We start from the raw sequence: 21,243 nt of genomic DNA, 5'->3' as shown, positions 1-21,243 counted from the left end.
AGACAATGATCTGAGACAGTTACAAAGGGCTCATGACGAAAAATGCTATCCACCTCCAGGGAGAGGGCTAATTAACTCTAAACATAGATTGAAGCATACTTTTTTTTTTACTTTCTGTATCTTTCTTTTTTCTGTTTTCTTTTGTAACATGGCTAATATGGAAATATGTTTTGCATGACTTCACATATATAACTGATATAAAATCACTACCCTTTTCAAGGAGGGGGTAGGGATGAAGGGAGAGAATTTAGAACTCAAAACAAAAAAAAATGAATGTTATGCTTTTAAAAAAATGTAACTGGGAAATATTTATAATGAAATAGTATTTAAACATATACATCTATATATATATATATATATACATCTTTTTAAAAAGATTATATATATTTGGAAAAAGCTCATATGTTTTATTTGATCACAAACAATATAAAACAAAAGCAGGACAAAGTTGTTTTAAAAAAAATCTACGAGTAAGGGCACCGGCTCCAGTGTTGAGAAGACCTGGAGATCGTATCTCGGGCTCAGACACTTAGCACCTACCCAGAAACACCTGGCCGTGTAACCTTGAGCAAGTTACTTAACCCCAATTGCTTAGGGGTGGCCAGGTGGCTCAGTGAGTAAGAGCACCGGCTCCAGTGTCGGGATGACCTGGATCAAATCCGGGCTCAGATACTCAGCACCACACCCAGAAACAACTGGCGGTGTAACCTTGAGCAAGTTACTTAACCCCGATTGCTTTAAAAAAAAAAATCTAATGCTATCTTAGGCTACAATAATAGAACAAAATGCCAAGATCAGAGGAGATGTAGAAGGCCTCCAGGAGGCAGTAGTGTGCTGTAATGAAAAGGGTATTGGCACTGGAACCAAGAGACCTGAGTTCAAATCCCATTTCTGATGTTTACTTTCTATGTGACTTTGGGCAAACCACTTAATCTCCCTAGGCCTCAGTTTCCTTATTTGCAAAATGAAACGGTTAGATTAGATGACCTCTAAGGTCCCTTCTAGTTTTCTATCTATGAGATAATGAGAGGTTCTTAAGTCATGCCATACTAGGAACAACTGAGGAAAATAGAGATACTTTGTTTGGATAGAAGATTTAGGTAAGCCACATGAGCAGTACTGCAATGTATGAATTGTTATTACATGGAAGAGGGAATAGGTTAAGTTTTTCAGTTCAATAAAGATGTTACACAGGAGATGTATAAACCTAAAAGAAAGAGGACTAGTCATGTAGCAAGAGCAAGGGATAATAGAGGGATTAAGTGCTGCAAAAATAATATTAAAAGACCTACAGGAAGGGCTCCAAAACAATGGGTGGATTTTCCTTCCTCTCTTCCTCTTGCCAAGTATTTATGAGGGATGTGGACAAGAGTCATATCTAATGAGAAAGACTGAATGTTTTGTAATCTAACCCAACTCCTTCCTTATCCCTTTCTCAACTAAAAGAAAAAAAAATAAACCAGTAAACCCATTTATCATATTTGCCCAAGTCAAGTAAAACAAATCCCTACATGGGCTGTGTCTGAAAATGTGTCTCATTTTACAACTCCCTGTTGAGAGGTGGGTAAGTGTGTTTCACCACTGATCCTTTGGAGAATTCCAATTCTAATGAAGCTATGCAGATAATTTTCTTTCTATTTACATCTTTTCTTTTATTAGGCTTATTAGTTAAGGTATGGGATAAATTTGAAATTGGGAATGTCAAGAAATTTAAAAAGCAGCCTCCCGTTGCTGTTGCCACAGCTCATCTGGGCTCTGTAAGCACACTGGTGAGCAAATTGAGAATCTTCAGAGATTGCAGAGCATGTTTCAGATACATTGATTCTTCCTCAACACGACTAAAGCTGTGGCATGCAATCAACTAGGCAGAAGTATCATGACATTGAATGAGATATTGTGTATCCTCTAATGGCTCAGAGGATAAGGAAGTCCAAGTCTTGAATCTGTCATGTAGAGCCCTAGAAGACTTCAGTGTTGTAAAAGAGAGGCTTAGACATTAGGAACCAGAAGGTTTAAAAATAAGTTGGGAAACCCTATTGTGTCCTTGGCAACTTCCTGGCAAACAGGGAGAAGAAATGGAAGCAGTGTGAGATTTTATATTCTTGGGCCCAAAGATCACTGCAGAGGGCAACTACAGCTATGAAATTAAAAGATGCTTGCTCCTTGGAAGGAAAGCTATGGCAAATCTAGACAGCATTACTAAAAAGCAGGGATATCACTCTTGCTGACAAGAGGTCTGTATAGCAAAGCAATGGTTTTTCCAGTACCAATGTATGGCTGTGCGGAGTTGGACTATAAGGAAAGCTGAGCACCATGGAATCAATGCTTTTTAATTGTGGTGCTGGAGAAGATTTTTTAGAGTCCCTTGGATAGCAAGGAGGTTACATAAGTCAATATTTAAAGAAATCAAGTCAGACTATTCACTAGAAGGTCAAATATTGAAGCTGAAACTTAAAATACCTTGGCCACATAATAAGACAGGACTCATTGGAAAAGACCCTGATGTTGGGAAAGATTGAAGGCAAAAGGAAAAGGGTACGGCAGAGGATGAGATGGATAGACAGTATCATGGAAACAATGACCATAAACTTGGAGAGACTTTGAGAAATGGCTGAGGTTGTAGAAGGGCCTGGTGTGCTATGATCCAAGGGGTCACAAAGAGTCAGACAGGACTGAACAAAAACAAAATTGTGTCCTATCTCCAAATCTGTTGGGGTTCTAGTTCTAAGGATCAGTTGTCAGGGTTTCTGGACCAACTCTATCAATACAACTCTGGTGTTTCTAGTAGTTATGGTTTAAGCTAACTCAGCCTATCAAGAACCCAGTCATAAATATGCAATGATACGATATGTCAAAAAAATTAGCTATGTCTACTTAGAAAATCACCCTGCAGACTTGTAGCTATTCAACTCTGCTCTTTTCACCAGAAATATGGGAAAGTCTTTTACTTCATTATTCATTTTTTTCCCCTGAAAGATCATACTCAGTTTTGCTGGGTAGATGATTCCTAGCTCATTTGCCTTCCAGAACATCATATTCCAAGCCCTCTGATCCTTTAATGTAGAAGCTGCTAAATCTTGTTTTAACCCGACTGTGGCTCAATGATATCTGAACTGTCTCTGACTGCTTGTGATATTTTCTCCTTGACCTGGAAGCTCTGGGATTTGGATATAATATTCCTGGCAGTTTTCATTTTGGGATCTCTTTCAGGACATGATCAGTGAATTCTTTCAATTTCTATTTTATGCTCTGGCTCTAGAAATACCAGGGCACATTTCCTTGATAATTTCTTGAGATGATGTCTAGGCCCTTTTTTTGATCATGGCTTTCTGGGAGTTCAATAATTTTAAAATTATCTCTCCTGGAGCGATTTTCCAATGAGATATTTCTCTTTCTCTTCTATTTTTTCATTCTTTTGATTTTGTTTTATTGTTTCTTGATGTCTCATTAAGTCATTAGTTTCCACTTGCTCAATTCTAATTTTTAAACAATTATTTTCTTCAGTGAGCTTTTGTACCTTTTCCCATTTGGTCAATTCTACTTTATAAGGAGTTGTTTTCTTCAGTGGATTTTTGTATCTCTTTTGGTCAGTTCTAATTTTTAAGGAGTTCTTCTGCTCCATGAAGTTTTGTATATCTTTTTCATTTTGGTCAATTTTGTTTTTCAAGGCATTCTTCTCCCTTTACCATTTGGCCTATTCTGTTTTTTAAGGTTTTTCTTCAGTATTTTTTTGTGCCTTCTTTAATAAGTTGTTGACTCTTCTTTCATGATTTTCTTTTTTTTTTTCTCAGCCAAAGAAAAGTAAAGTTTATTAAAAGTTCACTTGCATTAGACACAGAGTAAGTCTGTGCTAGGTCATTCCATGGCGCTCTCACTCTTTTATGGCATTCTATGGCGCTCTCCTCATGATTTTCTTGTATCACTATCATTTGTCTTCCCAACTTTTCCTTTACTCCTCTTGCCTGAGTTTTAAAATTCTTTTTTGAGTCTTTCCATGGCCTGAGACCAAATCATATATTTTTCCTTGATGCTTTGGATTTAGTAGTTTTGTCTTTGCTATCTTTTTCTGGTTGTGGGTTTTCATCTTCCTTGTCATCATAGTAATTTTTTTATAGTCAGAATCTTCTTCTATTGTTTGCTCATTTTTCTAGCCTATTTCTGGACTTGTAACTCTATGCTAAAGTGAGGTTCTGTTTCTGGAGTGGAGGGGGAATGGTCCCAATCTTCAGGTTTCTGGTGTACCTGTTTTCAGAGAAAATTCTAGGGATTTCTAAGTTTTTGATTCTTCCAAGGTGGCATGATCAAGAAGAGATGTGTTTACTATTCTCCTAGCCCGTGCTGTTGTCTGTGAGTGATCATATGCGTTCTTTCCTGCCTGTAATTGTGATCAGGGTCCCTGCTCCCCTGTAGCTGCAGGGTCTGGTGTGCTAGTGCTTCTCCTTGCCTTGGAATACTCTGAGCCAGACCTAAGTGTGGGCAATGCAACCAGTGGCAATAAAGGTTCCACTGTAATCTCCTTCTGACCAGCTGTCAGACTTCCTTACCATCTGTGGGCTGAGGGCTCCAGAAGCATCTACTGCTGCTGCTGATTCAGGTGCTCCCAAGGCCTGTTCCTGGTTTGCTGGGGGCTGCTCTGTGTTGGTGCAGGCTGCCTGGACTGTGCTCCTCTCCTACCACAGTGCAACACACTTTTCCTGCCGACTATCTAAGTTGTCTCGGGATGGAAAACTATTTCACCCCATCCTTTTGTGTGTTCTGCTGTTCCACATTTTGTTTTGAGGCATTATTTTAAGGGTATCTGGAGAGGAATTTGCTATTTCAATTTTTTTAAAGGAGATTTTTGTTATATCAAAACTATAAAATATATAAATAAATGGGGAAAAAAGGGGAAAAATCACAATGTTGCAATTTTCCCATCACTTTTTGTCTCAGGTACCTCCAGGCCACTAGTGGTTCAGTCAAATGTAACTATGAAAGTTTACTCATAATCCCTAGTGACATGAATAGTTGGTTGTGATAGCTTTAAAAATAGCCTATAGGACTTCGGATGGACACAAAATTAGCAAATTTGGTTCACTGGGAAATCAATCTAGGTGAAAAATTTCTGGCACAAATTTTCCTCGTGTAATTTTACAAGTTAATTATCAAGTCATCTTAGTTAAATTTCTTAAGAGCTGGGCATAATGCCTAACACATAGCAGACACTTAATAAATGCTTATTAACTTGATTTAATAAATTCTTATTGACTTTTTAAAAAAGAGAAAAACAAAACACTTAATGAGTTATACACATCTAAAAAGTTTACAAACTTTTTCCATCTTACCTGTGAACCCCTGGTCAGAACATGTAAGAACTGAATCCCAAAAAGCCTTGCCATTTCACTAGTTTTCCCAATCAGGTCCAGCTGTTCTAACATCTGGAGATTTCCACGGACACGGCTAACATAATGATCAACCATTTTCCATCTGTTGAAGAAAGCAATGTTATGAACATTAGTGACTGTGTCATTTGAAACCAGGTAATATTTTCATTTTGTGAAAAAGTACATTTTTAAAGCTACAATTTGTGTCAATTATTTTGGAAAAGTGATGATCTGGATATGGTTATTTTGTGATAGTAATACTGTGATAGCAGTGGTCTGTGCTTCTACTGACTGATTTACTCAGAATGTCTGACCTTGACCAGATAAACCAGATTGAGATGATTTCCCCACCTGCAGTTATATCTCAGCTGAGCACGAGACTTCATGCCAAACAAATGTGTTTCATTTCTCTCTGTTATTTTTAATTCTATCATTTTTAAGAAGAGCAGTTACTCCATATCAATTTGTAAAAGTATTTTTAAAGCTTTTAAAGAACATATTTCAATGTGTTAGCAATATAACAAAGGGTGATGGTCTAGGAAAGTCAAGTGTTTCCAGTATTAAGTCCACAATGAAACAAGATCAGTCAAGCTAAAATACAAAGGAAAGTACAATTGAAAACAAACCAAAAAAATGTCAAGAACTGATGAACTGTTGCTGTAAAACATCCTAATCTCCAGAAATCCAGAATCCCCAGAAAAGCAAAGCCTTAAATGGAACTGGCCTCTGAAGAGGTTATTAATGTTTCCTCTACTTTAATAGTATAAACAGAAACTCAAATAGAAATGGGCATTATGGGCTACAGATCAAGCTAGGAAACCACAAATTAACATCATCAATATTGTATTTTTTATTTATTTTGTTAAACATCTCCCAATTACATTTTAATCTGCTTCAAGGACTTGGGAAATTTCTGACAGAGTTTGATACCTCTGCTCTACAATGTGGTAATAGGTTTCCTAAAGATGGAAAAACAGTGAAAATATCATTAAAAATGTATCTATTTTTTTTCTATGGAGAAAACAAAAATTCACAAAACTCGTTATACTTGGCAAGATAATACAAAGACTAGAGGACTAATTTTAGAAAAAGGCAATTTTTATTAATGAAATTCATTTTTCATTAAAGGTAATATCAAAACTGTTGTCAGAAGAAGTTCAAGTGAACTGATAAGAAAGGCACTGTCATCAGGCTGTAAAAATCCAATAAAAAAATTGGGGGGGGGATTTTTTTTGTAGAGGGAGCCTTGAATTCTTGAATTCAAGGGAGCCTTGAATTCTTACCCCACTGAGGGGGATAATTCCAGTCAATATATTAAAATACAAATTCCCAAATAGGGACATAATATTACAACATGACCATGACCTTATAGCATGCATGTCACCAACAGTTAAGAAATTTATTCAAAAGATGGAGATAAATAGATTTAAATGTCCTATGAATTCATCTGATTTAAACTCCATTGAAAACCTTTCACTCCAGGTTAGACTTGGAAAAAATGGACCATATGTCAAAGGTATGGCAAATATCCATTGTGATAAAGATGAGGTTTCATGATGAGGAATTAAAGGGCAATGTCACAATCTTGAGAACTCAGTGCCAAAGTGTTGAGATCAAGTGACCACAACAATTGGACATATTACATATTAAAGGTTTTTTTACATAAGTAAAAAGTGATGAGGTTTATTGCAAATGTCACTGTTTATTTTTCTTTGTCCCAGTTAAGTTGCACACTAATGTAGCTTATTTATTTATTAGTGACTATGGGGCTTATTTTGGAGTTTTTCCAAATGTCCTGGGGCCAGCTGCAATCAGCATGTTATCTATAAACAGGAATTTCTAATAAGAGCTAACATTTATATAGCATGTACTATTTGCGAGGCATTGTGCTAGGGGTTTTACAATTGTTATCTCATTTGGTAATAACAACTACCTTGGTAGGTAGGTGCTATTACCACCCCCATTTTACAGAAGAAGAAACTGAGGCAAACTGAAATGAAATGACTTGCCTAGTATCACAAAATATTTGAGTCATATTTGAACTCAGATCTTCCTGACTCCAGGCCTGAAGCTCTACCCACTGCGCTACCTAGTTGCCCTAAAAAAAAAAACCAAAAGACCCTCACCATTTAGCAGGAATCATTTTTGATTTAGATTTGCTCCATGATGGAATCTCCTTCTCAAAAATCATGAACACATTTGGTAAACATGTGTACTCTGTTTTAATCCTCAGTTGATATTAATGATCACAGGTTGAACAAGTAGACACATGGGTCAGCCGTTACTGATATTCTCTTTTTTGCTTGTTTTATTATAATTTTTCTCACACCTTTGGAATCTTCCTTTAGATAACTTGAGAATCAATCCCTTAATGCCCTCAAAGAAGTACTCAGAGGCAGTACTCAGGAGTACACAAGAGTACTTTTCTGAGTGTACTTAGTCTAGTACAGTTGCTTTTCCCATCTTTATTTTCCTCAAGGTCGTTTCTACTTCCCCCTTAAGTATTTCTTGGATTGTGATATTAGAACCCAAAAGAGGTGGTTCCACTGTTTTTCCTGGTGTAAAGAGTTCATTTTGAAAATATTTACATATCTTTTCCATCTTTTTATTCCAGTTTCATCTTTAAATGTCCTTGGGATATTGGTTTTCTTATTTCTTTAGACAAGTTTTCCCCCCACCCTTGCTTCTATTTTTTTTTTAAGCAATTGGGGTTAAGTAACTTGCTCAAGGTTACACGGCCAGTTATTTTGTGTGGGTGCCAAGTATCTGAGGCTGGAACCGATCCCGGAGCCAGTGCTCTTACTGCGCCACCTGGCCACCCCACCTCCCTTGCTTCTTGCTGTCTTCTGAGGTGATATTGCTCAGTCTTTCACTATTTTTCTCTGTAAGATTTTACAAGTAAATTTAGATTATAAACCAGTGTTATCCTTGGCTGTCAAATCTGCTTATTTGGTGAGTGTTTATGAACTAAAGTAGTTCTAAGATTCTTCTGTCTCTTCATTATGGCATTTAATTTATATTGGCTAAACTTCTTTATGAAACTATTATAATTAGTGTATTTGACCCTTTCTCAATCAATTTCCCTTTTTTAAATCTTAATAATTCCTTTATGTAGGTCACTTTGGAAGCTGTTTAATAGTACATTATATATTTTCCTCATTTCTTTCTTGTAGCTTTGATCTTTCTTCTAACCAGTCATTACTTGTAGTAGAGAGATGGCTCATACAGGAACAACTTCCACATTATCAACGAATTTTTTACTATCTGTTAAAAACCTAACTTTCAATTTTTGTGATATTATTCTGTGTTTGCCACATCCAGCACCTTTTGATTCTTTTCTTTAAGAAAGTATTCCGGGGCAGGTAGGTGGCACAGTGAATAGAGCACCGGCCCTAGAGTCAGGAGGACCTGAGTTCAAATCCAGTCTCAGACACTTGACACACTTCTTAGCTGTGTGACCTTGGACAAATCACTTAACCCCAATTGCCTTGCACTCCCCTTTCTAAAAAAAATAAAATTAAAATTATATATATATGTATATATTCCATATACACATGCATAGGGTTCCTAACTCCTGAACCAGATTTCCCAACATATTTTTGACAACCTTGCCTAATTCCCATTTTTTTCCTAAAAGCCACTGGTTATCAAAACATATTCTGAGTTAATTCAGAGGGTGTTGTCATATTCTTAGAAGATTTCTCTGACTCTATCTTTTCCAACATTCACTGGCATTCAAGATGCAATTATTTCAATGGTGATCATTTTGCAACTATTTGCCATGAACTCTGCAATATAAAATGACCATGAAATGTGTTTCTTGTTGCCTTTGGATACACAATAAAACCAGCTTTGCCAGTTCCTTTATTCATCTCTCCAAGGAGCACCGTTCTTGTCAATCATCTTTCTATTTGGTTGCAACTCTCTTCTGATTTTATTTGTAGCAAGAAAGTTAAGATATAATTCTTCCAGTAGCATGTGTACTAAACACTGGTCACCAGACAAAGATCTCACAGAATAACAAACCACTAATTTAATTAATAACCAATGATCCATCCTATCAGCGGTGAGTATCTCCACTCTTACAGCTACTCCAATATTCAGAAAACAGTATAGGACTAGGACTATGTTCAAAGGCCTTTCCAACATGGCAAACATGCTAGAGCTTACATTCAATTAGCAGAAACTTTGAGAACTTATGATCATCCTCACATTATAAAGAGACATTAAGGTGTAACTTATGGAGTTGTGGTATTTAAAAATGAAAACTATACCTCTCTGAGATGTTAATGATATGCTCTATTAATGCTACACACACACACACACACACACACACACACACATTTATTTTTAGACACATAATTGGCTAAAGTCAGTCTGACTTATAATTTAATGGAATTTGTTTAAATCAAATTATACCTCTACATGAACATGCCACATTTATGTAGCATGTTAAGATTTAAATGAATTTGTTTGATGACAAAATTTATTTACACATTTAAAAGTAGAGAAAATAGGAATTTGTTTATGGTTATGCTGTGACATCTACAATTTAGAAAAATGTCCTCAAGTTAGCTTAGTAAAATTTAAAACTTTCCTTTTAGTTAATGATTTTCAACCTTGAGAACAAAGGTAGTACAAAAAGAAAAAAAAGAATAGGAGGGAAATAAGAAATAAAAAAATGACAAGAGAACTAATCTTAGTAGAGGGAATATAACTTGTAAGAAATAAGATTGAATGGTGTTACAAATGATCAATTTTCTCATATCAAATTTCCTACACTTAAAGAAAGATTCATTTAGCTCTTCAGTGGCTAATAAGGTTTCAGTTGTACTGTTAATTGATGTCATTTGATAGACGTGTTTTTCTCTTTTGCCTAATTAGATAATAGAAGCAAATTAAACAAATTCTAGTATCTTTCATGAATAAAAGCCAGTTTATATATGTCAGCATAAATGTATGTTGTAAGGGAATGTTTGTTGTGAGAGGTTGGTTAATGATGGGAGAGAAAAAAACATCAGATCTAATAAAATTCATCTTTGTTCATGTCAATTTTATTAAAATACTGCCCCTTTAAAATAAGATCTGACCATATTGTAAGAGAAAATTATAAAGAATGAAATGCATCATTTAAAAATATAGACTAGGTTAAAAATATCAACATTATCATTTTCAGCAAATGTTCACTTTTAAAGGCCTCGAAATGAAGCAAATTTAGAAGTTCTCAAAGGTTTTATGGGGCCAACATTTGGTACTCTATTATACACATTTAGGCCAATTACAAATGTAGGCTGCACTTCTATATGGGCTCTATGAAAGAAAAAAACGCAAACCTCAAAAAAGAACATTAATTATAGGCTAAGCTTAAGTTTTACTTAAGTCAGATTTGGGGGGGAAAAGTGTCACTGACGTTCATGTTACTAAGCACTGTATGAGGTATAAAATATTCCTGTATCATTGCTATTTGATTATGTTAATTCAACTGCAGCCTTGGTTAGTTTCACTGTATTGAGAGTAGCTTTTTCTAAATAAATCAATCTGAGTAAACCAGAAGATGTTTAGTTTTAGACTTACAGAAAATTGGAACTGCATATCTTACTTAAAGTAATATGGGAAAATTAAAAAATTTTCAGGATGGTTTCTTTTCTTTTTTTTTTTACACATCTCAACCTTTAAGAATGAATAGGAAAATTTTCAGAGATAGCAACATGCCAAGGGAATGACAAAAATTCAATAAAAAAATTTAACTACTGTATTAGATGCTAAGCCCTTATCTGTCAAGTAGCCCTTGTTTTATGTTCTATCTGGAGAGACGTGTGTGTGTGTGTGTGTGTGTGTGTGTGTGTGTGTGAATCACATCTATGTTTATGTACAAAATCTATATATACAAAGGAATTTCAAGTTGGGGGAAGCACTAGAAGATAAGGGAAGCAGGAAAGGCTTTATGTAGGAGTGGTATTTGAGCAGAACTTTGAAGGAAATGAGGGACTCTAAGAGGGAGAAGAGAATGTATAGAGGCTGGGAGACAGCTAGTACAAAGGAGATAGGAACTAGAATGCTGCAGTGAGGAACAGCAAGTAGGCCAGTTTGTAGTTGATTGTAGAGTGGGAATGAAGGGGAGTAATGTGTAATACATCTGGAAAGGTAGGTTGGAACCAGCTTTTGAAGGTTTTTTAATACCCCCCAAAAGAGGTTTTATTCTAGAAGTAACTGAGAGCCAAAGATTATTTTTGAGTTGGGAGAAATGACATGGTCAGACCCATGCCTGAAGACAATCACTTTGGTAGCTGTGGAGGATGGCCTACAGAGGTGAGAGATAAGGAAGTGGGGCTAATTAGGAGCTACTGTTATAGTCTAGGTAAGTAGCAAGAGGGTCCTGAACCACAGTGGTGACTATCTGAATAGAGAGAGAGGATAGATGCAAGGTAGAATACAATTGCCCAGTGTGGACACAAAACAAATGTCCCTATCACTGGAACACATTAGTTAGAATCTATAATCTTAGAATTTTAAAGTTGTAATAGATCTTAGAAATCATCTGGTATAACTGACTCATTTTACCAATGCACAAAAGAAGGCCTTGAGAACTGAAACAATCTACTTGAAAAAAATTTTTAAAAAGTGGTGGAACATAGACTGGAGCCTGTACACTACAGTTATCTAAATCTACAATTAAAAACTAAATTTTATTGATCTATTGTGTTTTTTTATATAAACAACATTTCTTCTAGTGTTCCTTAGAGAGGGCCAAGCAGAGAGAAGGCCCAAGCAGAGAGAGAAGCAGAAGAATTTTTGGGAGCAGCCCTGTGGAGGATTGCTGAGGGCCAGCTGGAGCTGCCCAGGACTTTTGAGAGTTGCCACCTGCAGCTGCCAAGGACTGAGGAGACATGGCTGCGATGGCAGTATTTTGTCTGTCTGTTTTGATGTTGCTTTGCCAGATTAGTTTTTGATTTGCCACCTTGCTGTTGGTTTAGAAGCCCTGAAGAAGGACTTTCTTGTATGTTTACAGAAATCCTGGAAGTGGGTCTTACTGATATTTTCAGGGGTCCTGAGACTGTTCTACAGACAGAGAGTGAATTGATGAAGACACTGGCAATGTATCTTGTGGCTTTGTTAAGCTTTGTCTCCCCAGGAACAGAGATTGCTGAGAACTTGCTTTGGGTCAAGATGAAGAAAAGACCTTTCTTTGGGTATTAGATGCTGTGATGATATCTTAACCTTGTTGTAGCTCAGGGTTAGATGGCCTTTGTGCTCTCCATTGCCCCTTTAGAGAAGGTGCTGGGCGTTAACTGATGATAATTGTAATTCAGTTGTGATCCAGGGGTGGGGAAACTTTACTTTTTTTTGCTCTGTGATTGACCAAATGAATTTATTTTGTTTATGATTGGAAACTAATCTTAATCTCCATTTGAGAAGAGAGACTTTGTGACTGACTAAAAGAATGTACTGCCCAGGGGTGGAATAGTACTTGGAAATTATTGAATTGCACTTGGTGAATGCTGTATTTTGATTTTCTCTTTTCTGTGAATGTTTTGCCTTAATTTGTCATTGAATAAAATGGAGAGTTAATATGCTGGTATTCTGAACCTTGGAAGCTGCCTTGGCTTGGCATTATATCTTCCCCCCGCCAAGAACTGCTCCATATAACAAATATTTTTCTTTCTTTAAACAAATACAGGAAAAAAACTCAGTAAAATCCACTGATACTTCAAAAAAAATTTGAACATACATATAATGTTTAAATATATAAACTACACGAATTTAAATAAACTCACAACCTTGATAAAAAGGTAAGGGACATGAGACTAAGGATCAAACATGAGAAAAAGAACTAGGAAGTTACTATCCATACTGTTTATTATTTTTTTTAATTTACTGAACTGTTTTCTAGGATAACTAAATGACTTACTTATAAAAGTCAATGAACTAAGTGCTTAAAAAAAGGTTAGCTTATTATATATCAATATATTTCAACCGAGTAAATGGTCCTGGAGGACAGAGAGTCTTTGCTGTTATTGTCATAGGATAAAATACAAAATCCTCTGGTATTTAACTTGACTAATGTTTAATGTGAAGGTATTTGTAGATCCTATATTTGATTGCATGCTGCCATGGGGGAAGGAAGGAGAGGGAATGGGAGAAAATTTGAAACTCAAGGGATTGAGGAACTGAATGTTGTAAACTAAAAGTAAATAAATAAATTACAATTTAAAAAAATCCTCTGGTATTTAAAGCCCAACACAATTTGGCCCCAACATATTTTTCTCAGCAAATTTCATATTATTTTCCCTAATGCAATCTGGATTTCAGCCAAACTGATCTACTCCTACTACTGACTGCTTCATTTTCAGGCAAAAAGAAAAGGAAAAAAAAGCCAACATTTGTAATTCCCTATATGATATTTAATCTCCTGCCCTTCTGCACAAAGTCTTGTTGCCCATGCTTAGAATGTGCTGCTCCCTTTCTGTCTTTGTTTCTAGAAGTTCCTAGCTTCTCCCTTCAAGTCTCAGTCTAAGTACCACTTTCTATAAGAAACCTTTCCTGATATGTGTAATTGTTGGATTTTTCCATCTCTTCACTCAAAATTATGTATTAAATTTACTTATTTGATTATATATTGCTCCCCCAAAAGAATGCAAATTCTGTGCTAGGCACACAGCTTGATGGACTGAATTAATACACCAGATTGGCTGTACTGTGAAAATTTTTTTAAAATTTTCTTTATATTTTTTTGGTCAATATTTATTAATTTGTTTGTTTACTTTTATTTTTTTTTTTGCTTTTTGGAGGGCAATTGGAGTTAAGTAACTTGCCCAAGATTACACGGCTAGATTTTTTGTGTGGGTATCAAGTGTCTGAGGCTGGAACTGAACTTGGGATTGACACAAGGGCCAGCACTTTACTTACTGTACCACCTAGCCGCCCCTATTTGTTTACTTTTAGTTTACAATATTCAGTTGCACAATTCCTTGAGTTTCAAATTTTCTCTTTCCCTCCCTTCCCCCCAACCTCCAATGGCATACAATCAAGTATAGGATCTGCAAATACTTTCACATTAGACATTAGCCAGGTTATAAAGAAGGATTGTATCAGATGGAATGAACAATGGGAAAGAGGAAACAAAACCAAAGAAGAAAAAGAAAAAGATCAGGTAGTTTGCTTTAATCTGGATTCAAACTCAGTTCTTTCTAGTTCCTTCTCTGGATGTAGACATCTCTCTCCATCATGAGTCCTTTGGGGTTGACTTATAACCCTGCATTGCTGAGAAGAGTCCAGTCTATCAAAGTTGGTCGTCACATATCGTGTTTCCCCGATAATAAGACACAGTCTTATTATTTTTTTTGGACAGAAAAACACCAGAGGGCTTATTTTCAGGGGAGGGCTTATTTTAATGAACATTGACAGCAATTTTAATAAACAGGTAAATGTGAACAAAAAAATGTACCTTTATTCAATAAGCAAATCACTGGGGAAGAACAGGATGACGCGCTCACTGCTGCAGCTCTGATTGGATGCAGCTCGGAGCTCGGCATGCGTTTCATGGGGGGGGCGATAATGTAGCGTGTAGCGCAGGGGATCACCTTTACTACAGTAGCAATCTCAATAGGGCTTATTTTCGGGGGAGGGCTTATTTTAGAGGAATCTTACACAGTAAGGGGAGGGCTTATTTTCTGGATAGGTCTTATTATCGGGGAAACACGGTATATGTTGTGTCTGTAATTATGTACAAATTTCTCCTGGTTCTACTCTTCTCACTCAGCATCCGTTCATATAAGCCTCTCCAGGTAAATATAAAGTCTATCTGCTTCTCGTTTCTTATAGCACAACAGTATTCCATTACATTCACATACCACAACTTGTTCAACCATTCCCCAATTGATGGGCACCCCCTTAATTTCTAATTCTTTGCCACCACAAAAAGAGCTGCTATAAATATTTTTGTACATACGGGTCTTCCTCCCCACTTCTATGATCTCTTTGGGATACAACCCTAGAAGTGGTATTGCTGGGTCAAAGGGTATGAAAGCATTTATAGCCCTTTGGGCACAATTCCAGAATGCTCTCCAGAATGGTTGGATCCGTTCAGAACTCCACCAGCAATGCATTAATGTTCCAATTTGTCCACATCCTCTCCAGCATTTGTCATTTTCCTGTTTTGTCATCTTAGCCAATCTGACTGGTGAGATGTGGAGTTGTTTTGATTTGCATTTCTCTAATCAATAGTGATTTAGAGCATTTTTTCCTATGCTTATAGATATCTTTAATTTCTTCCTCTGAAAACTGCCTGTTCATATCCTTTGACTATTAATCAATTGGGGAATGACTTCTATTCTCATAGATTTGACTCAATTCTCTGTATATTTTAGAAATGAGTCTTTTATCAGAGACATAGATTGTAAAAATCCTTTCCCAATTTCCCACTTCTAATCTTGGTTACACTAGCTTTGTTTGTACAGAAGCTTTTCAATTTAATGTAATCAAAATTATCCATTTTGTATTTTATAATGCTCTCTAATTCTTGTTTGGTCATAAAGTCTTCCCCTCTCCACAAATCTGACAGGTAAATTAATTCCTTGCTTTCCAAGACTGCTTACAATATCAGCCTTTATACCTATATCATGCACCCATTTAGACTTAATTTTGGTATATGGGGTTAGATAATGGTCTATGCCCAGTTTCTGCCATACTATGTTCCACCTTTCCAAGCAGTTTTTGTCAAATAGTGAGTTCTTACCCCAAAAACTGGGGTCTTTGGGTTTATCAAACAGTAGATTATTATAGTCATTGACTACTGAGTCCCATGTACCCAATCTATTACATTGATCCACTGCTCTATTTCTCAGCCAGTACCAAGTAGTTTTGATGACTGCTGCTTCATAATACAGATTAAAATCTGGTATAGCTAGGCCACCTTCCCTAGCATTTCTTTTCATTAATTCCCTTGATATTCTGGACCGTCTGTTCTTCCAAATGAATTTTGTTACTATTTTTTCTAGCTCTATAAAGTAGTTTTTTGGTAAACTGATTGGTATGGCACTAAATATATAATTTAATTTAGCTAAAATTGTGATTTTTATATTAGCCTGACCCAGCCATGAGCAATTGATGTTTTTCTAATTAGTTAGATCTGACTTTATTTGTGTGAAAAGTATTTTGTAGTTGTGTTCATATAGGTCCTGGGTTTGTCTGGGCAGGTAGATTCCCAAATATTTTATAATGTCTACAGTAACTTTAAATGGGATTTCTCTTTCTATCTCTTACTGTTGGATTTCGTTAGAAATATACAGGAATGCCGAGGATTTATGTGGGTTTATTTTATATCCTGAAACTTTCTCAAATTTATTTGTCTCAAGTAGTTTTTTACTTGATTCTCTAAGTATATCATCTCTAAGTATATCATCTGCAAAGAGTGATAGCTTGGTCTCTTCTTTGCCTAAATTGATTCCTTTGATTTCTTTTTCTTCTCTAATTGCTACTGCTAACATTTCTAGTACCAGATAGAATAAGAATAAAAAAGGACACCCTTGTTTCACCCCTGATCTTATTGGAAATGCTTCTAGCTTATCCCCATTACATATAATACTTGCTGATGGCTTTAAATAGATGCTATCTATTATTTTAAGGAAGGCTCCATTTATTCTTATACTTTCTAGTGTTTTTAGTAGGAATGGATGTTGTATTTTGTCAAAAGCCTTTTCTGCATCTATTGAGATAATCATGTGGTTTCTGCTAGTTTTACTGTTGATATGATCAATTATACTGATGGTTTTCCTAATATTAAACCATCCTTGCATTCCTGGAATAAATCCTACCTGATCAAAGTGTATTATTCTTGTGATAAGTTGCTGTAGTCTTTTTGCTAATATTTTATTTAAAATTTTTACATCTATATTCATGAGGGAAATTCATCTATAATTTTCTGTTTTATCTCTTCCTGATTTAGGTATCAGTACCATATTTGTGTCATAAAATGAATTTGGTAGGACTCTTTCACTAATTTTTCCAAATAGTTTGTAGAGTATTAGAATCAATTGTTCTTTAAATGTTTGATAGAATTCACTAGTAAATCCATCTGGCCCTGGAGATTTTTTCCTAGGGAGTTCACTGATGGCTTGTTTGATTTCTTTTTCTGAGATAGGGTTATTTAAGTAATTTACTTTCTCTTCAGTTAATCTGGGCAACTCATATTTTTGTAAATATTCATCCATTTCACTAAGATTGTCAAATTAATGTGCATACAATTGGGCAAAATAATTCCTAATTATTGTTTCGATTTCCTCTTCATTGGAGGTAGATTCATCATTTTCATTTTTGATACTCATAATTTGGTGTTCTTTCTTTTTTTCTTTTTTTTAGCATATTGCCTAAGGGTCTATCATTTGTATTGGTTTTTTCATAAAACCAGCTCTTAGTTTTATTTATTCAATAGTTTTCTTAATTTCAATTTTATTAATCTCTTCTTTGGTTTTCAGAATTTCTAATTTAGTATTTAACTGGGGATTTTCAATTTGTTCTTTTTCTATCTTTTTCAATTGCATGCCCAATTCACTGACCTCCCTTTTCTCTAATTTATTCATGTATGCATTCAGGGACATAAAACTTCCCCTAAGAACTGCCTTTGCTGCATTCCACAAATTTTGGTATGTAGTCTCATTATTGTCATTCTCTTGAATGAAGTTACTGATTGTTTCTATAATTTCTTGTTTGACCCACTTATTCTTTAGGATTATATTGTTTAATTTCCAATTAGTTTTTAGTCTATCTTTCCATGGCCCTTTATTGCATGTGATTTTTATTGCATCATGATCTGAGAAGGATGCATTTAATATTTCTGCTTTTCTGCACTTAATTGTGAGGTTTTTATGCCCTAGTACATGGTCGATTTTTGAGTATGTGCCATGAAGCGCTGAGAAGAAAGTATATTCCTTTTTATCCCCATTCAGTTTTCTTCAGAGATTTATCATATCTAGCCTCTCTAAAATTCTATTCGCCTCATTTCTTGTTTATTTTGGGGTTAGACTTATCAAGTTCAGAGAGAGGGAGATTAAGATCCCCCAGTAGTATAGTTTTGCTATCTATTTCTTCCTTTGCTCCCATGGCCCAGAACTCAGGCCAGATGCAATAATCCTACAAATTCAGTCACATTACAAGTTTTGTTAGCTTTTGTTGGCTAGTCAAGGAACATCTGTCACAACCATTATATGTGAAAATCATCCTGAATTTCAAACAACTTGACTTATTAAAAAGATTTAGAATATAAACTCATTTAGAAGTTGAGGAATGCCTGTATAAAGATTCACAAAAAGACAACTGGGATGATTATCTGTTCTACAGAAGATACAATTTGTTTGACTAACAAGTTCCTTTAAAGGTACAGTTCAAATGATATAATTTATAGAACATGTTTTTCTACAAAACTTATGAGGTTAATTGTTGTATAAAGCAAAGAATTTCTGCGTCTTAGGAAAACAAAGGAGGAAAGAATATGGAAGTGTCACAACTAGTCATTGTACTTTCAATGTCCTAAAAGAAGTGTGTATGATCTCCTCGTGCAATGTATTCCAGCATCGTACAATCCTTCCACTTCACTGTTAAATTTTAACTTAAGCTCATTTTTCCTGTTGTTACTATTTGTACAAATAGACATGATACACACCATTGTCTTCTGTTCAAAGAGACACTTAGAACTGACATTTAATTCTGGATCATATTAATAATAATAACTGTCAATCATAATTTTATATTAATTAGCTTCAGACTGAACTTCTGTATTTATTTATTATTGTCATTTGGCCTTATTCTATGTTTATATTTCTATAATGATTTCAGTAAAGACTTAGTATTTTCCTATAATTTTACCTTACTTATGGATGGTGCCTCAGAGATTTAAGTATCAAAAAAAGTGGATTTCAAATAAGTAGCTTTCTGAGCATATCCAAGTCTTATGATAGGGTCTTGCACCTCTCCACCCTAAGGTCTCTTGAAATTTAATGAACATATTTCATTCACCTCAAAATTAGATCCCATAATCTTATCAACTTTTCCTCTGCAGCAAACATAGCAAACATTTCCTTAAAAAATTTAAAATACATGATATGTTTGACATTACTATTTTTTGTTTAACATGTTTGATAGGACAATACCACCCCTCAAAGAAATGAAACATTACCTGTATAGATCTGTTTTGTTATCAAACCAATCAGACAATACCCGAAAGGTGAAGAGAGGAAAACGTTGGTGAAGAACATGAAAGCTCACATTTTCAAAGGTATAGTTGGTTAGAGCCACCTGGAAAAATTTAAGTAATTATTACAATGTTGCTATATTTAAATGTCATATTCATCTGGAAAGTTTCAGATACTGCTTAAAACCTTTAGTGATAGCTTTAAAAACCACATTTAACAGTAACTTTGCATACCACTGAAATGAATTCAAATAAAATTTAAATCATATTCAAATTAAAATAGTATTCAATTTAGAATAAAAAGTGTTTCACTCACAAATGCCATTAATTAAGGTAAGGTTGTTTTCTGATGTCAAGCTGTCTAATGGAATTATGTTAACTTTTGAGATGTGCCAAATTACAGACTTTGCCTCAAGGTTTTAGTAACTAGGCCTCTCATTTTGTGCTTCCTTGCTTCTCAAGAGAAGAAAGGATGAAAATGTCATCAGTATTTGCCCATGTGTAAAATATACAGATGAAAGTTGAATTAATGTGAAATTATCTGTTAACCTACCCCTGCATAGAACATGGGAATGCAACTGTGAGGAAGGCAGCTTAAAGGAAGGTAAAGCAGAAGTGGCATCTGGTAGTACACTACAAAAGATGGCTCAGTCAGATGGAGCAATATGATGATTTCCTGAAGCAAAAATAGCAAGAAGGTAGGAGACAGTTGGGATGGGGGACTTAATCTAGACATTTGCTGGAGGTCTCTTTTTGCTCAAACCAGATTACCTAATAAATTCTTGATTTGCCTTTTTGATAATTTCATTTTTCTGAAAGTAAAGGAAACAAGGAAAAGAATTACTAATCTGAATTTTGGTCTGACCCATGAGGAAAAATGGTTTGGTAAAGTGAAAATGACAAAAGTTTCCTTTGTGTTCAAGACAGATAAGGAAAGGAACATTAGACTTTTGGAGAGCAGGTCTTAGAAGGTTCAGAGAAAAGATGGAGATGAGCCCTTGGCACAGATTCTGGAAAAATCAAAAAAGGTTGCTTCGAGGAAAAAAAGAGGCTCTTGACAATATAATTTTGATAAAACAAATTAAAATGATCTTAATGAGGAAAAGCGGGGGGGAAGTATTTAAAGAGACTAATGGGGTGGTATGGGGAACTCAGATTTTAAAAGGACCAAAAATGCAAGTGTTGACACAAAACACTGGTAGAGCCTTAAAAGAATGATGGGGAAGACTAAACCTCAGAGTGAGCCAGTACTCTGAATACTACTGTCAACAATATTATTTAAGAAGGGGGAAAGAGAAGGGAAAAGGACCCATGTATATAAAAATATTTATAGCAGCTCTTTTTGTGGTGGCAAAGAATTGGAAATTGAGGAGATGCCAATCAACTGGGGAATGACTGAACGAGTTTTGGTATTTGAATGTAATGAAATTCTATTGTTCCTTAAGAAATGGAGAGCAGGCAGACTTCAGAAAAACCTGGGAAGACTTGCATGAATGCTGAGTAAAATGAGCAGACCAAGGGAATACTATATACAGTAACAGCACCTTGTACGCTGATTGGCTTTCTTCGAATTAGCTCTTCTGAGCAATGTGAAGATCTAAGACAGTTCCAAAAGACTCATGATGGAAAATGCTATCCACATCCAGAGAAAGAACTATGGAGTCTGAATGCAGATTGAAGCATACTATTTTCTCT

General features: G+C 35.4%; 1 protein-coding gene across 2 annotated transcripts in view; it reads right to left on the bottom strand.

Moving 5' to 3' along the window:
* The window catches only part of REV3L (REV3 like, DNA directed polymerase zeta catalytic subunit), a 257,192-nt gene that overhangs the window by 44,161 nt on the left and 191,788 nt on the right, over positions 1–21,243 (bottom strand). For both annotated transcript variants that reach the window (XM_069077037.1, XM_069077038.1), the window contains exons 21-22: positions 19,534–19,652; positions 5,325–5,466 (exon numbers count right to left, since the gene is read on the bottom strand). In XM_069077037.1, the coding sequence (XP_068933138.1) occupies positions 5,325–5,466; positions 19,534–19,652 (261 nt within the window). The remainder of the gene's footprint in view (positions 1–5,324; positions 5,467–19,533; positions 19,653–21,243) is intronic.

The sequence above is a fragment of the Petaurus breviceps genome, unplaced genomic scaffold (genome assembly GCF_028583685.1).
Source record: "Petaurus breviceps papuanus isolate PSGF00001 unplaced genomic scaffold, PetGlider_PUasm1.0 90977, whole genome shotgun sequence".
Lineage (NCBI taxonomy): Eukaryota > Metazoa > Chordata > Mammalia > Diprotodontia > Petauridae > Petaurus > Petaurus breviceps.
This window is presented reverse-complemented; position numbering and strand designations above follow the sequence as displayed.